At 37.0% G+C, this 17,712-nt stretch overlaps 2 protein-coding genes across 5 annotated transcripts in view; one reads left to right on the top strand and one right to left on the bottom strand.

Moving 5' to 3' along the window:
• The window catches only part of LOC111346888 (E3 ubiquitin-protein ligase LRSAM1), a 28,338-nt gene extending 22,076 nt beyond the window's left edge, over window positions 1-6,262 (bottom strand). For 2 of the 4 annotated variants that reach the window (XM_088758156.1, XM_088758155.1), the window contains exons 1-6: window positions 6,127-6,262; window positions 5,944-6,017; window positions 3,887-3,940; window positions 3,087-3,131; window positions 1,290-1,364; window positions 674-742 (exon numbers count right to left, since the gene is read on the bottom strand). In XM_088758156.1, the coding sequence (XP_088614282.1) occupies window positions 674-742; window positions 1,290-1,364; window positions 3,087-3,131; window positions 3,887-3,940; window positions 5,944-6,015 (315 nt within the window). In that variant the 5' untranslated portion in view covers window positions 6,016-6,017; window positions 6,127-6,262. Of the gene's footprint in view, window positions 1-673; window positions 743-1,289; window positions 1,365-3,086; window positions 3,132-3,886; window positions 3,941-5,943; window positions 6,106-6,126 lie in introns of those variants that run through there. The other 2 variants (XM_088758153.1, XM_088758154.1) reach the window with 2 other exon arrangements.
• A 2,073-nt stretch (window positions 6,263-8,335) lies between these two features.
• On the top strand, window positions 8,336-11,197 carry LOC111346891 (heme-binding protein 2). The gene is made up of 3 exons (XM_022954150.2): window positions 8,336-8,459; window positions 9,487-9,790; window positions 10,396-11,197. The coding sequence occupies exons 1-3, from the start codon at window positions 8,448-8,450 to the stop codon at window positions 10,893-10,895; spliced, it is 816 nt and encodes a 271-aa protein (XP_022809885.2). The 5' UTR covers window positions 8,336-8,447; the 3' UTR covers window positions 10,896-11,197.
• The last annotated feature ends 6,515 nt before the right edge of the window (window positions 11,198-17,712 follow it).

Here is a 17,712-nt window from a genome sequence, read left to right on the forward strand (position 1 = left end):
CACCCATTTCGATCTTATTTCTGGATTAGAAGGAAACTGATGCATCGTTATACCAGGTGTGTATGAATTATTGCTACAACTCGTCTTATTTGGTGCTCCAGCGACACATCTTTTCCCTCCTTTACGCTTTCAACTAGAGTCCACCATTGCTGTAGTGTTACACACAATGTGACGTCACGAGGTTAGTTATTTGGTGGTCTGGCCGAGCGAAGTGGCGGTAAAAAAAATTCAAGCGGTGACAGCGATTCAAATGAAAAAATTCAGTACTTATATTTACCGGATTGCTCCCAAATTCCTCAAGTATATTAAAGACGCTATAAGCAACTAGAATCTGTCGAAAAAAAAAACTTGTCATATGCACTTTAAGGCTATCCTGTGAGAAGAAATAACTTTGAATTGCTGGATAGATCCTCGAATGTAAATTGTTGTGGTCGTCGTTTATAACAATACAAGGACTCATTGTATCCAGCAAACTGGTCATGAGAATACTCAAACTTATTTGGTAGAAGTTGTTTACCTTGATCTAACACCAAATTCCCATCACTAATTTATGACGAAATGTGTAGCAGCAAGAGGGGAGAATTAACAATCAGATTTTGGGGCTTAAAGGATTAATTAATCATCCCTGTTTACTAAAATTATGAACAAGAAGTGATTTGGATATTTTTCATACCTGTAGTGATTTCAGCGCATCAATGTCTGCAGGAAGGGCTGTTATTTGATTTTCATGAAGATCCAACACCTAGGAGGATTAGCAAAAATACTTTTGATTCCGTATTCAATAATTAAAATAAAGAGTATGATAATCTATGAAAAAGAACCTAATCAATCACCAGGGGGTATAGCATAAAATTCCACCAACTCTGGATGAAAATTTTGGCATCTATCAAGCTGTAGACCCCAAAATTACCTTCTGGTTTCATTAGAGCTACAAGTAGCTAAAATGAATGTAGTAAATAAACGAACAATTATTTGCGGTGCTACTAAAAGAAAAATTGATGTGCTCATCAGTAGTCAGTGTTATTTTGTGGGTCAAATTCCTTCTGAGTATTAGTTTCAAGTAATTTTCATGAACCAACATGATTTCAGATGAAACAAATTAAAGGAAAATACTATTGGTTAATATAAATCAATTGCTACATGTATTTCAGAATTTATTGGTAAGTTTAAGAATATTTTAGAATAGAAACAAGCAGCAAAGACGAAGAGACAGTTATTCTTAAAAACTTATCAATCAAATTATGTATCACAACTTGAAACAAATCAGATCAGTGACATTGTTATCTTACCCTTAGATTTGACAAATCATTTAAGTCTCCTCCCCCTTTTAGATTTGATAAATCATTGTCGAACAATAAAAGTGCCTAGTAAAATATAAAAAAGATGCATTAAAAAAAGTACCAGAGTATAATTATTTACAGTGTTTCAATAAATTGCCATTTACCAGGCGAGTGGTCTACCAATGCCAGTAACACCTCTCACTGCCATCAGTTCAAATTACAAGCAGGCTCTGGGGTTTACAGAGTCTGTTTATAAACCAAGTGGCCAATCACACCAGTGCTATGTTTTCCGTAGCACGAAGCAACTAGGTCAGTATTCTACTCCTCCATGGATGGGATGCTAATCCATTACAAGGTTACCCCCCTGCATTAGATTTGCCAGTACCCATTTAAATGTACCTGCAGGGTGAATACTGAAATACTACTGTAAGTTAGAGTAAAGTGTCTTGTCTAACAACACAACACAATGTCCCTGGCCAAGGCTCAAACCCACACCACTTGATCCAGAGTCTAGTGCACTTAAACCATGAAGCCACCATACCTCCCTCGTTCTGGCGTTTGAGTTTCACTTACCAGTAACTGCACAGCCACCTATTACACTATATTTATTTTATTGGCATTTATTTGATGTACAAGACTTGTATCTCTGATTAATAAGTACAAGCATCAGACAAGGCTCGACACTAACTTTTCAACTTACTAGCCATTAGTGGCTATAGTGACAACTTAGATGTAACAACAATTCCAATTTGTTTACTAGCCAAACTGGCATGTAGAACTCGAAAGCCTCTGGCCAAAACTGAATTTCTACTAGTCTGTGGCTATAGTGGGGCTACCTGATTAGTGTCCAGTCCTGTCACATCTTGCAGTCTGACTGAATCCAAGAGTGATAACAACTTGGTCATAACACACAGCATTGAACATTTTGCAGGTTTTAATTTTTGTGGATTTTAAAAATTATGGATCTCTCTCGACCAAAGTACATGTAAGTTGCTAACAAAACAAAGCCAGGCATACAAATGGCAGCTGATCAATACAGAAACATTTGTCATGATTCCCAAAATGCTACATGGCATTCAATAATTTTAGTTTCATATTAAGAACAATATCTGATAGATAGATAGATAGATAGATAGATAGACAGACAGACAGACAGACAGACAGACAGATAGATAGATAGATAGATAGACAGATAGATAGATAGATAGATAGATAGATAGACAGATAGATAGATAGATAGATAGATAGATAGATAGACAGATAGATAGATAGACAGATAGATAGACAGATAGATAGATAGACAGATAGATAGATAGATAGATAGACAGATAGACAGGTAGATAGATAGATAGATAGATAGATAGACAGATAGATAGATAGATAGACAGATAGATAGATAGATAGATAGACAGATAGATAGATAGATGGATAGATAGATAGATAGACAGACAGACAGACAGACAGACAGATAGATAGATAGATAGATAGATAGATAGATAGATGGATAGATAGATGGATAGATAGATAGATAGATAGATAGATAGATAGTTTATTTGAAAAATATTGCTACCAAAGGTTGAATTACGCATTCATTTACAAATACGTAATTCTGGTTAGAATGATTATCATATTGTTCTGAGTCGCAACTGTCATACGAAAAAAATTTAAATCACAATTTATAAGGATATAAACATTGATTATGGAAAAATTCAACAACAGCTGTATTTAATTTAGATATTGACAGATCCATTCACTGCAAATAAATTTATTTGTGTTATAGATCGTGTTATGCCTTACACAGCTCACCTCTTTTTGAAGTACCCTACATAATGAGTATACTCCCTTGGGGACCTACAACAAACAAGAAAGTTCAGAAAATCAATATTTTTTTCAGTACAATGACTTTTTATATTTTACTAATTTTCAGTGACAGCTTAACACCTGCAAATTGGACTCTAAAAAGATAGCTTTGCTGCAAATAACCAGCTGACAGACACCTTCATACAACCAAATATACTTGCAAATAAATCACAAACTGCCTGCAAGGTTCAAAGACTGAGTTTTTTTTATATCTTTATAGAAAGAGTCAGTCAGAGCTCCCTCTGTTTGTTCCAGCTGATTTGTTGTATACAACTTTTGGTGAGCAACTCTGCATTCAACCTCATCTTGAAACTTAATTTATTCAAACTTTCACACACAAGAAGTCTTAAAAACTCAATAATGTAAATAATAAATGTTATTGATAACTGAAGCCAACAACTTAATTGCCAGTACCCTTTTACTAGATAGAAAACCAAAGTTCTTTGCTTTGAAAAAACATTTTCTCTTAGTTCGTGAATGGCATTTAAATTAAACTTATAAGTTAATAGTCTAATAGTCTGACATAATCTTCTGTATTTGGAACCAAAAGCCAAACCATTCATAATTTTAAAGGTTTTTAAAACAATTTGGAGCTGCAGACAAGAGCTATTTCACTAGTTCATCATATTTTATGTTAACTTTATAATATTTGAAATATTAGGTCACTTTCAAAGTTGCTGTCAAATTCTTGTACATTACTCAAAACACCTTCCATGGTGTTAATATAAACTTTACAGGAAAGTTACCTCAGTTGCCCCACACTTTGACAAATCAAAAGCTGGATCTGGAGAATCTTTTGCCTAAAACAATGACAAAAATTAAAAAAACAAACAAACAAACAAACAAAAAATTACAAAAATTAACCAAGCAATCAAAATTATTCTTCTGAATACAAATTATCTCAAAATGTCAATAACACATGATAAGAGAAACTAGTATTTAGGTCACCTGGGTTCAATTGTCTAAAGGATGGATATTTGCTATATAACAGATAGCCATCGCTATTCAGAATCAGTGGATAAGCGATGGTAAGATCAATGCACTATCCACCAGATAGACTGAATCTATCCAGTGGATTGTGTTTTTCAACCAACAAACAACACGGGTCAAATGAAAAATTTGTTTTTACTAACTTAAATTACAAACTTAACCCAGATAAATGTTCCACTTGGTAACATTCTCAATTACAGTCTGAATGAGTGATCACAAACAACTTGTAACCGGACATTTATAACCTTGGGGAATCTACATTCTTAAACAAATTTATAAGTGATCAATGCTTAGCCAGTCCTTAACAAACTACGTGTTCAAGTATTTAACAAAAAGAAGTGTGAGCTATATAATTGTTAACATTGTTCTCAACAATATTTAATTGCAGTCTCCTTAACCTATTGATTGCACAGTCCTTAATTCCAATCAAAGTGTTCCCCTTTTTCAATGAAGATCAATCATACATGTAGGGTTATACAGATCTGTACAACACAATTTAAACCCATTTTGGGGGATATGCCTTCTTCACTGTGTGTTCCCTGTAGTTCAGTATCCTTTGTAGTGGATCACAAGGGTTTGGAATACTTGTTGGAGACTTATTAATTAGTTGTCTTCATTCTTCACTTAATTATCACACATTAATTGAATACTGACAGGTCAAGGTTAAAATTCACCATTTTTTTTTTCAAGCCTCGATTTTCGAAAGTTTGGCTATCTAAGATCTTCATTACTAGGGTACATAGTATTTTATGTGTAAGGTATTTGTACAATTTTAATGTTAACTGGAGGGTATCTTAATTGTGAGGTACAAATCACGAATGATGGTGTCCATACTTAAACCCCTGCCCTTTTCTGACCTTGAATGGACCTGTTCTATCTCTTTTACAACTAAAGATTCTCTGGACCTTATTGATCTTGTTAGCTAGTCTTTAAAAAATTTTAAAGTTAACTGGAGGGTATCTTAATTGTGAGGTACAAATCACGAATGATGATGTCCATACTTAAACCCCTGCTCTTTTCTGAACCGGACTGGACCTGTTCTTTCTCTTTCATAACTAAAGATTCTCTGGACCTTATTGATCCTGCTAGCTAGTCTTTGAATGCTCTGTGGAGGCATAAAATTTTGTTTGGCTCGCAAAAAAATAGTTTCCGTCCTACAGATCTCTCTTTCAGTATTTTGTTGGAACAACTAAGATGGCATTGCCTTCCCTTTGTGGTTTGCGGTATCCTCAAATTCCAATCAATTTGATTGATACTTTTGGTTGGTTAGCCAAATCTTCTCCCAGAACTTATTGCTTATCAAGACCTCTGACGGCCATGATCATTGTTCAACAAATTATTTGCATTCTTGTCAAAAGTATCGGCATATAATTATAGACAAACTTTGAGCATGAGAACAGCATTGAAATCTTGCTTATAAGTAGAATAATCAAGGCTGGAGCGAAAGAAAAAGCATCACAAAAAACGAAGACTTGAGACATCTATGCAATTGTGGCGGGTTTTCTTTTTTACTCGCTGCTTCAGAGGAAGCAACCCCACAACACATTTGATTGTTAGTCAGACATACGGTTATGGCCACTTGAATAATTTCAACTATTTGACAGATTCGTCCCCACTTTCGAGTCTTCTCACACACTTTAAATAGGCCTACGAGTTACCTAACCACTAAAATATTATACATCAAGGGATGACAACCGTAGTGTGTACTGTTCCTTGGCTAATTGACGATCATACACAAAAAGGAAATAACAAGTTCGGCCTCCAACGAAATCAAAATAAACATTTCTGTGACACTAATCTACGTTAAACTTACCACAACCATGCATCTTTCCACTCGTTTTTTTGATTCGTCTTTGCTCACTTTTCTCGACTTAAACAGGGGCATCTCTGTGATCCAGAAGAGCAAGAAAAACAATAATATTAAAAGATGTTCGCCATGTTTCGATACTCAGCCATTTTGTACTCTATTGCATTATGGGTAAAAGCAATGACTCACATCAACTGCAGGTGCAGCTACTTTTGACAAGGATCGATGCGTATTTTTCACGGCAAAACGTCGGTTTGAAATGACGAAAAACTACTGGAACATCATGCTTTATTTTTGAACAAAACAAACTGCTGACATCTGCATTTACGTAAATGTGTGGGTGGAATAGAAGACGTAGGTTCTTTTTATACGTGATTTGTCACGCAATCTGTCCGAAGAGTAAACATTGCGTGATATAACTGTCAGGTCACATAGCTTAATTAGTTCCCAGTTTAGAGTTTATTGTCGGCCATATTTTTTAATACGTAAAGCAGTCAGCAAGGTTTCCCAGGTGGGCAGGAAATTACAACACAGTTTGTGGAAATTGAGATTTTTTTTCTTCATTATTTTCCAATTTTTCCTTTCCTTCTTTTGTTTCTTTTTCTTGTTTCATTATATATGCGAACGAGCTTCATCGTAATCTGGCGGACCATAAAAATAGATAGTTAAAAATCAGATTTTGAGCTCGACATTTCTCATGATAGTTGATGAGAACGATTCATGAATCTACGGTAGATGGCTTATTGAAGTTTTGCGAGGGGCGGCCTGGTTACTAATTTGTTCCAACTTCTGTCCAGCGTGTTTGCGATCTCAAAGGTCAAAATGCGAAGATCAATGGTTGAAATAAAAATCATTTGGTGTTTGGATTGTACTTGTCTTTGGAATTTATAATAAAGTAGCTTGAGGCATAAATTTCTCCACACTTGGCTAGCGTGGTTCCCGTTGTGCATTGATCATGATCTTCCTTGCAGTTTTACAGATCTTCTGGCTAAGCTGGTCCGGCGCTCGTTAGGATGTCACCCAACTCTACCCCGTTGCGTAAGGCCTCTTCTTTTTGTTGCAGACTGCCATCTTAAGGAAAACCGGTATTGAGGTTCCGAAGCAAATACTCGGTACTCTCCAATGAAAGAAAAGAAATCAAAACAAATCATTATAAAAGGTTAGTTTTGTATGAATTTTACTTAATTCTTGACTTCTGTAATGATGCAAAGCTCAATCACTATTTTGTTGATAGATGATAATGTACTACCTATGGACACTCGCTTTGAAACTAAAAAAAAAAAATTATTTAGGTGGAAAGCCAGAATTTTTTTAGTGTCACAGTCTTATTTAAGGGCGGAATGATGGGGTTTTTTTTTTATTATTGTCACAGCCTTACTTAATTACCTTTTTGATGGTCTGTTTCTACATGAGGTCAAAGACTCGTTAATTCACAGATCTTCCATATGGCCTGTTGTTTTTATCATTTATTTGTATTTTTTAATTTTTTTTTTTTTTTTTACTTTTGTATACCAGCCAGTAGTTATTAGATCGTAATAACTAAATAGATAAATAACTAAGTTGGAGACTCTACATCATGTACAAAACATAGTGGATGGCAGCAAAGTACAAAGTCCAGAGAGCCACCCAATTTCTCGAAAGCCAAGCTCATTATTGCTCCCGCCGAAAAGTTGATTTTTACCGGATCATGTTTTCATCCAGGATCGACAGATCGGCGATGGCTCCGAAATTCAAAACAAAAAGGTTGACAGGAATTGAAACCATTAAGTTCCTAGGGCTTTCGATAAACGGGCTCGGGACAAAGGCCTTCTGAAAAAGGTCGTGGTGTGTGTTTAGGAGCGCACACTCCCAAATAGCGACGGTTTTTACGTTATTTTACTGACTGCTTTTTATGGCCCTATTTGCCTCGATCTTATTCTCAGAATTCGAAAGAATCTTTAGCCTAAAACGAGGCGAGGAAGGCAAATTGACTTGGAGACAAAGGAATGACGTATCATTTATTCCTTCATTTCAATGAGGTGTATGCCTTACTATTAATTGCGCGAGTTACCCCCATCCTCCTCCCCAAAAGGAAGCCATGTTTACTCTGGCAAACCTGCCAGCTTGTTTTCACAGATGACTATATCAAACGATCTCAAAAACAACTTGGAGCTACGTGTCATAGCCGTTTTTTTTTTTTCTTCTTCCAGGCTAGGATATCGCGTTGTATTACGTAACAATAGAAAGCAAAACCTCCTCTGTAGTGTTATGCAACTCACACATTATGTAACTTCCGTTGTATAAGTGCCTCTTATGTTACACTGAAGGTTTCAACTGTGTGCCGATGAATGGGTTATTGTGTAGCTAAAGCATGAGACATGTTATCTGAGACGGACATGGGATGACTTAGCATGCACGTGTATAACAATCGTTTTAGGCCGATGGCACGTGACGTTAGCTATAAAGAACACGAACTCACCCATTTATGTCAAAACGTCCTGAGGCACAAACAAGTGTTGAGGTGAACAAGCATGGCGACTATGGTAAGGGTCTACGGTATTATCTTCACTAAAGAGTATCTGTATTTCATCATTTTATTGTTGTTCATTATGATGTCGAATGTTCCGAAAGTATGGATGTCTTTAAAAGAAAATCGAAGTTGAATGCGTAATCAGTTACGTAATTGATTTGCATAACAAACGTCGTCAATAATGAGTTAGATATGCAGCTAAACCGGCTGGGCTGAACAAAATGATGTACATCTTGCACCAACGAATCTCTTTTTGCGGCCGTCACCGTGCATTTGAAAGTTTGATGATAAGCATCCTATTCTGAAAACGCTGCCTAAAATCTGCAAGTTGAAGGAATGATCTTGTGTCTGATGTTTGGACGTGTTTGCAGTAATTAAAATCCTTTTATAACAAATGGTTTACGAGAATTCTATATCTACATCGTTTATAGCTGTGCAAGATTTACAGTGTTTCAGTTACGTAATCTTAAGTGATGGCCCTCTATTAAAAGCATATTATACTTATCTCGAGGTTATTCAAACAATCACTGGGAAAAACATTTTTAAGCATGTCAAAGATATCCTATATTGAGTGTTGCATTTTTTTCTTTTTGAACCTGAAGTAACGAGACCGGGCATGAGGAGTGAGGCAAAAGTTAAGCCAGATCTCCTTTGCTGGTTGCTTTTAACGGTTTACTGCTATATACTGTCCAGCATGAAAATTTTTTTACGAAAGGTTTATTCTGCGGATTTGACTCCGCGTTTTTTGGAAATAAATTTTGCCGTTCGAGTTTCGACTTAAGGTTCTGCAACAGTGTAGATATTTTCTAGACATCTTTACTATGACATCCTTTCCTTCAATGGCGCTCGTTTTCGCAGCTTCCTGAAAACCGCCTCCTGAAATATCTCGCGAGAAAAACAACTGCGCAAGCTGGCCATCTTGCAGCGCCCCTGCTCAATGGCGCTTTGTTTGGCAATTAGAGGTGTAATCTAACACGTACGGAAACAAGAGCATTGATATCTACATAATCTTTTGACTATTATACGTGTCTTAATTGCAGATTAAGCTGATTCTCCCAGTTCTTGTGTTACTCCTAGTCTCGACTGAGACTAAGGGTTTAAATCTTGGTAGCATATTTGGCGGCAAACGTTTTTCAAATGGATTCGACCTAATTGCTGATATCGTGAAAACAATTTTGTCCAAGATTCCCGGATTCGGGGGACCAGTTTCGTCGACATGCACATCTTCATTCAGTAAAAAGACGTACGACTGCCCTCGATTCTATGAAATGAAGATCAATGCCTCAGATTATACGTTGCGCTGCTATTCAAAGCCTTATAAATGGGTGTCAACTACTGTAGAAGGTAAAGCAGAATCATTTAAGCTATCAAAATAACACTGAAAGCAGCACTTAACCCAAACGGCTCGAAGTTGTGGATAAAACTGGCTCAGACGAAAACGAGAACTCTGTGGAATTCAAATTGTGATAAGGGAGGGGGGACTGGAATTGGAGGAATTTTTCATGGATTGGTCTCCCAAAGCCTCTTCTGTCAATACTTTATTAGGCAACAAGCAAAACTTCGCAAAAATTCGAAACTCCTCGTGCAAGAATTATTGACTGCTCTAAACGAAGTTTTTGGATTTTTCTAAAGATGCAACTTTCTGTAACCGTTTCCAGATCCACCTCCTTACTTTGGGTTCTCTTCGTACTTTATCCTCGTATAGAATTCATTATTAGTCTCGAACGAAACAAGAATTAATGCGCAACTTCAATGCTTCTAGTAAAGTGAAACATACGCCCTGAGAAAACTGCAAGTGAAAACAAAATTGAAATTTTAAGTACTCCTCCCCCCTGCTTTGCGGTTTTCATTTTTCAGTGCGCACGTCAAGTTGCGAAGTCCTCAGCTTCCTTAATGATTACAACTGTGTCTTTAGATGATAACTCATCGTCATCTTTTGTAATTACCAGGCAAAGCTTCCAAAGAAGCCAGCACAGCTGCCTTTTGGAAACTTTTCAGTTACATCCAAGGCAGCAACGAAGAAGAAATGAAAATCAAGATGACGGTACCAGTGACTAACAGCATGCAGTTGGCGGACCCAGGATCTAACACCTTCTGCAAGAGGAACTTCACCATGAGTTTTTTCATCCCATTCAAGCACCAAGAAGACGCTCCTGCCCCGACCGATGATGATGTCCATCTGTCAGTCGTGCAGCCCTTCTGCGCGTATGTTAAAGTCTACGGTGGTTATTCCAACATCAGGATGGTAAAAAATAACTACGAAGCTTTGGTGAAGTCACTGAAAAGGGATCACTTGGATGGTGATTTCTCGACCGATACGTTCTATACTGCTGGTTACAACAGCCCCATGGAGTTTTCTAACCGCCATAACGAAATTTGGATCGTCAGTAAGACACACAGCCCAAGTACAACTGAGAATGAAGAAGATTTTGAAATCAGCAGCTTGTAGATCCCGAGCACATCTCAGTTGCAAACATGATATTCAGTAGTATCAGAGGAGAGTTCATGGTTATTGTCTTAAAGAACGACATGCAATAAATGCTTTCAAATGTCTTTTCTTTTTTTTTTCGCTAACATCAACAATGCTAGTAGAACTTGTAACAAAAAAAGGAATCATTCTGAAGAAATTAGGAACTAATGAGGACCAAAATAAGCATACACAGTCTTTGATTATCTTCTGCTCCAGTTTATATAAACGTTGGTCGTGATTGTCCTCCATGATGTATATTAAATATTAAATTGTTAAGGTGAGACACAGACCTCTTTACGTGAAAGAACTGTTGAAAGGGACTATTTGGCGAACAGAACAAAAATTCCCTCACTATTCCCCCCATTTCTCTTTTTAACGCAGTTGCTAAAGGTGGAAAGGAAAGCCGAAAGAAAACTTTATATTCGCACTATTTCAAGAGGTTACTACAAATTATAAAAGTCAGAATATATAAAAAAAACAGTAAATTACATCAATGATCAAAAGTAAAATGTGCACAGTGACCAAAGTAGCAATGATAGCTTTCGAGTTGGCCACTGTCCGTTTTGAATGCCTGGTAGATTGCTGTGCAAACTCACTAACAACTGCCGCTATGAGAAATAGTTTGTAAGCTGCATGCTGAACTGTTTGGCGAGGAAACATGTGTGGAAATGTCACTTTAAGCAACAGTGATTTCACCCCACTCCCTCCCCCAGCAATGTCACCGATTTTCAGTGCACCAGATTTATCACAGTACCGTATACATTTCGCCCGACACTCTTCCCTCGCTTCTATTTTCTTACCGTATACCGAACCACGTTCAAGAGAGGAACTATTTTTAGAGTTGTTAATAGAATAAGAAAGATGGTAAATTTTCAGCTTGGTAAAGAATTAGGGAAAAATGTTTTTCGTCTCATCATGAACGTGGGAAAAAGAAAAAGATTAGTCTTCATGAGGAAGCGAACCTCGGACCTTCGGATTCCGCGCTCCGATGCACTGTTATTGAGCCACATAGACACTATTCAGTACTGATTATAGCCTTATGAGTAATATTTGGAAAACCCAGAAATTTAACATCAAATAAAGGATTGTAGAGTCCTAAAATTACATCAAAAAGCAACTCCTCCTTGCAGTGAAAACAGGTTTTCCAGCACACTGATCACAGAGAAAGTTGTAAGCCAACGTCGTATCTAAGAGAATTGAATTATTAAATAGATTATATTCTGTCAAACTATAATTGGATCATGATTGGCATAACTGATCTGCCAGTGTCGGATTATGATAACAATTAAATGCAGCAAAATACGAAAGCACTGTATAAAGAAAAAAAAAGATTAATTCTTCCTTTGCAGTTGATTGATTTAAGGATTTATTAGTTGTAAAAATAGCAAAAGTATATTCTCCGTATTAGAGATCTTTTATATAGAAAGAAAAGTACAAATTGCGTGCAGAGAGGTCACTACCAAGAGCCCCAGTAATTGGTTCGTGCCACGACATAGTTCTCCTCACGTGATGAAGTCACGTTTTTCGTTTGCTACATGAATACACAGAACGACTACTGCAACACAACAATATATTTCAACAATCGTTGACTGGACCTTCGAAGTAAGCGTGACCAGAAAGTCAAATATCGAAAGAAGATCAGTGAAGTTCGAAGACTGAAATTTACATAACGCTCAGTTTACTTCGTCAAGTTAAGTCTTAAAGTATTAGTGTTGATAAGCACAAAGCTGTACAATTCTCTGCAAAATTAAATACTTTTATTTAACAGCTTTTATAAGAAAAACGCCAATTTGCAAGGACGGCAATTTTTTCCTTTCATAACGTTTCAATTTACAATTTTAAACATTGTAATATTTACGTTAATTGAAGCACTGAGAACAAAAAGAGGGTAAAGGATCGACGTGGACGAAAATTGAGCTGCTGAATCAATACCTGATTAGGGAAACTATACAAAAGACTGACATGGAATATTTTGGAGAATTTATACCAAAGGCTTAAATGTACAGCCAGATTAAATCAAAATGAAGTACACTTAATGAAAGCTAGGTCGGATGTGAAAAACGTAAAAACATAAACTGTATAATCCGTAAGGATTTCGAATGGATGAAGAAAAAGGTGTGCTACATAGTTTCCTACCTTGGCACACCGGTTGTTTCAGTTGTGTTTTAGAATGAGTGGTTTGTCTTTCTAAAGTCGTGGATTCTTCATCAGGTACATTCTTGTCGTGATTTTCCTTGTCCGAGCGCGGTGAAGGATTTTCGCTTTTGATCGAAGACTTCCGAACCTTTGATGGCCTGGATCCCATATTTTAGGAAGGCTCTATATGTCACATTTAATATAATTTTTTTCAAGACATGTGGAAGTTTGCCAGAGTTAACGAAAGTAAGGCGCATTAGCACCCTTATTACGGTTATTCTCTGGATGGAACGTTCTTTGTTCGTACTATAATTAGATGCAGTTTGCGCTTAAAATTGAATTATTCATAGTGTGCGGGAGTGCGGAAAATTAAACCTTTGAGTTGCTTAATAAACATCGCTTTTAAAAAGAAACATTGCCTTGTCCGAATACTTCTTCATGTTTGAAGTAAGAAAATTCCCACATCAGGAAACAATGCACGATTGTGGCAGGCTTTTGGCACACTTTACAGAGCTTTTTTATCCTGGATAAGGAATCAAAATACATGTAATACTAAAGTCTTTATTCACCAAAATACAAAAATACATATTTCATGTTACAAGTAAGTGTAAAAAATTTTAAATGGTAAAACGTAAGAATAAAAGTCTACTATATCACATAGCTAATTCATATTTAAAAACTAAACGGTTTTTTAACAAATGAGTTTTTAAAACGCATAATGTTAATCGAAGGGTTAGACAACAAGTTCCTTTCTAAAGTTTGTAACTGGACGGTTTGTAAAAGTGGATGCCTTAAGCATTAGAAACTTTTATGAAAATTTTTACGGTTATGCCTCTCTAAGAGATTGTAAACACTTACAGACTTAGACGTGAATTTCCTTTTAAAACAGCGGTCTAAGAAACTTTAATATTGTTCTGGTGTAAGATCGGACTTGGACGTGGCATAGACAGATGGTGCGTAATTAGGTAGAACTATTGTATTAATTAAGGAGGAGATCATTTCTGATTATTGCACGCCTCTTTTCGCAGCGTTCTGAGGACATGTAGGGATTTGTTAGCTTTAATAAATTTTTTCTTCGCGTGCACTGAAAATTTGCTATAGCATTAGAAGGTGACCCCTAAAATTTCTACTTCTTTACAGCTTGGTATCATCCCGATAGGTGAGTAGAGATTGCGGTTACCTCTATATTTGATCGTCAACCCTTTACATTTGCTTGGATTGCAAAACATTTCATTTGTATTCAACCCATCTAAAAACTGTAACACTAACTGATCGGAGTGGTGTACCTCCTTCCATAAGAGAGCAATAATTGTTAAATCATCAGCGTGCTTAAATAGCGCGACATGATTATACCTAAAGTGATGATAAGATCATTGGGAAATATGTTCAAAAGGTAAGGACCGCTTAAGCTACCTTGAGTTTTCCCTTTGTTAACCGGTTTCCAGTCGCGCTCAGAGTTGTTGCAACATACCCTTTGTCCTATGTTTTCTATCCTTTAAAAAATTCAAATACCAATTGGTAATGTATGGATTGATTCAGTGGGAGCTGAGCTTTTGTTAATATATTAGCCACGAGAAAATCATGATTCACGGGGTCGACGGCTTTGCTGAAGTCCACTGATCGCAAATAGGCGAACTGCTTTATCATCCGGGTTCTCCAGGTAGCTGTTGATCCCATGTTGAATTGACAGGAGAGCATTGGTACAGTTCCCACCTTTTCTGCGAACTGTAAGGTACTGAGGTGACTTTTAATGGTCTTGCGAGCATGGAAAGGTGCTCCGTCAATTTTCTCAAAAACCCTTGCTATAACCGGAGTAATATTAATGTCACGATAATCACCATGTGCTTTAGGAACATCCACTTTGGGGAGGGGGGTAATAATCGCGTGCTTCCAAGATACATACATACATACATACATACATACATACATATACTTTATTTAATCTCAAATTGGAGTAGCTAAAGGATAAGCTAGTATCTTCGAGTTACAAGTATAATTCCAAATACTACTAAAATGTAAAATGTAAAATTGTAACATTCTAAAATTTAACTGTAAGAAAGAGTCATACTGTAGAATCTTGCGCTTGAAATCAGAAAAGTCAGACGTTCTAAAAGAGTCCGGAAGAGAGTTCCATAGTTTTGAAGCCATATATGAAAAGGAGTGAAGACCATAAGTAGAAGTTTTTGTAGACGGTAGAGACAAAATATAATTTCCGCGTAGATTATAGGATACAGACCGAAAACTAAACATATTCCTTAGATAGCCTGGATAGCAGTTAAAAAACAAGCTCCTGTACAATATAATTAAGAAAGTCTGAATGCGTCTTTTACACAGAGATTTAGAGTTAACTTTGCTAAATAGAGAGTCATAGGGAGAATCATAATCCTGCAAGATAACTCTAAGAATTTGCATGTTTAAAGTATCTATCTTCTCAGTACTACGCGCACCACAAAAGTGCCATACAGACGAACAATAGTTAAAATGTGGCATAATAAAAGCCTTATACAATCTCAGTAGAGTATCTTTAGAGATAAGTTTACGAAGTCTTACAATTACATTGAACTGGCCATTTATCTTCTTACAAATAGTTGATATATAACTATCAAAACGCAACCTATTGCCAATATTTATTCCAAATATATCCAAAGAATCTTTTAATGGAAAAGAGAAGGAGTGGCCTGTTTTTCCCAAGACTATAGCCTGGTGTTTATTCTCATTTACAATCATTCCATCGCTGCGCTACCACTTATTTGCAATTCTCACTTCCCGACAAATACAGTTCTCTAGAGCTACTGGGTCGACATCAGAAGAGTATAACAGATAATCGTCCGCATATGCTTGAAATTTACCTTGCGTAACCGAGTAAAACAAGTCGCTGATGAATATATTCAAAAACACAGGCCCCAAAACACTTCCTTGCGGAACTCCTCTTTTAACATCTTTCCAACTGGAAAAGGTGTCCCCAATCTTGACTCTCTCCTGTCTCCCCGAAAAATAATCCTTCAAGAGTGCTAAACTTCTCTCTCCCACACCATAAGCTTTGAGTTTTGCTAACATCGAAACATCGAAAGCCTTAGAAAGATCAATTGAGACTACCGTAACTAATTCCCCTTTATCGAGCATAGCCCTCCAGTCCTCAATTAACTTTAGCAGCGCCGTCTCGCAACTGTAGAACTTTCTGTAAGAGCTAATGGAATCCGACAGAATCGCTTGATAAAAGTCTCCCAGCTGTGCTATTAGCAGCCTCTCATATATATTGTTGAGTACAGGTAGGACTGTGACAGGCCTCTAGCCGTTTTCTTTTTTAAATTCATCACCCTTCTTAAACAGCGGTGTCACCTGCCCCATTTTCTATACACTCGCGTAGCAACCTTGAGCAATTGGGGCATTAAGCATATGAGCAATGGGCTCAGCTATCACAGCTGCCGATGCTTTGATTAGTCGCGGAGGTATCATGTCGTGACCACTCGACTTGCTCACATTAACTTCTTTAAGCAATTTTTCAACCTGCACACGGTCACACTTAGAACATTTTTTTGTAGACAGAGGCCCTGGATTAGTGCTTATATAACCACAGAGGCGAAGTAGCTCTAAGTTAAAAGTAGCTGAGCAGTCGCCGTAGTAATTCACTCTCGACTTCAAGTAGTTACCAGAACGTCTTATCGTCAACCAATTTCGGTACAAAGTACTCCCTTTAATCCATGGCGTAATACTATTTCCATCAAAAGGCACCTTGATTTTTCTTACGTGTAAGTTGCACTAGTACTGTTTACCAAGCTCAAAAACGTACGAAAGAGCGAGAAACCATACTGAGATGATAAGTACAAATTTCACACGTCCAGCCGCCATCTTGTCTGTAAGAAGACTATAAGATTATCGCGCAGTTTGTCTATAAGAACACTATAAGATTATCGCGCAGTTTACGATTAGGAAATTGTGACGGTAGGGGAGATTTTAAAGTCACATACAAGTTACCGTGTACAACAACGTCTGCTTTTACAGACGGTGGATAACGTGAAAAACTCTGCCCTCTCGCTTGAGAGTGTACTATCAATAGCTTTATCAAATTTCTTAATGTTTCTGTTTGTTTTTTTTTCTCTTTTTTTTTTTTCTTTTTTTCAGAAAAGAGACTGGAAAGTGTTGTTGTTGCCACTCCTCGCCATCAAGAAACTCGGCGGAGAAATGTTCGATGCAGTTACCTCTCTTGAGGAAAAAATTGATTTCTTTTTACTTAATTACCAGAGTAGTAATTTAAAACTGAACCGAACGAATGAAAAAAAAATTAAACGGTTGCTTTAGCCTCCCCGTACGTAAGGGGGTCGCGAATTCCCACGTAGACTTTGTGACCCTCTTCCGCAGTATGATTTTATCGTGTCAGCGGTCGTCTAACTTGAGTAATAGCGGGTTGTGTGTGCTTTTAAAGGCAGAAAAAGGAGCTACGTGATTGGTGGGAACATGGCAACTAATTTATTCCTGTTTTTCTCGTTGCCGTGTTCCCACCAATCACGTAGCTCCTTTTTCTGCCTTTAAAAGCACACACAACCCACAATTCCCCTATTCGCTCCGACGAAGGGCTCACGCTCGAAACGTCAGCTTTTATAATCGTAACGGTGGCCAATTTACCATTTCAACTTTGTTGATATATTCAAATTATTTCGTT

The sequence above is a fragment of the Stylophora pistillata genome, chromosome 4, assembly GCF_964205215.1.
Source record: "Stylophora pistillata chromosome 4, jaStyPist1.2, whole genome shotgun sequence".
Taxonomy (NCBI): domain Eukaryota; kingdom Metazoa; phylum Cnidaria; class Anthozoa; order Scleractinia; family Pocilloporidae; genus Stylophora; species Stylophora pistillata.

Excerpts from the sequence above, each read along its gene's own strand:
- LOC111346891 (XM_022954150.2), top strand. Across the intron at positions 9,791-10,395 it reads GGTGTCAACTACTGTAGAAG|GCAAAGCTTCCAAAGAAGCC; the intron begins GTAAAGCAGAAT and ends TGTAATTACCAG.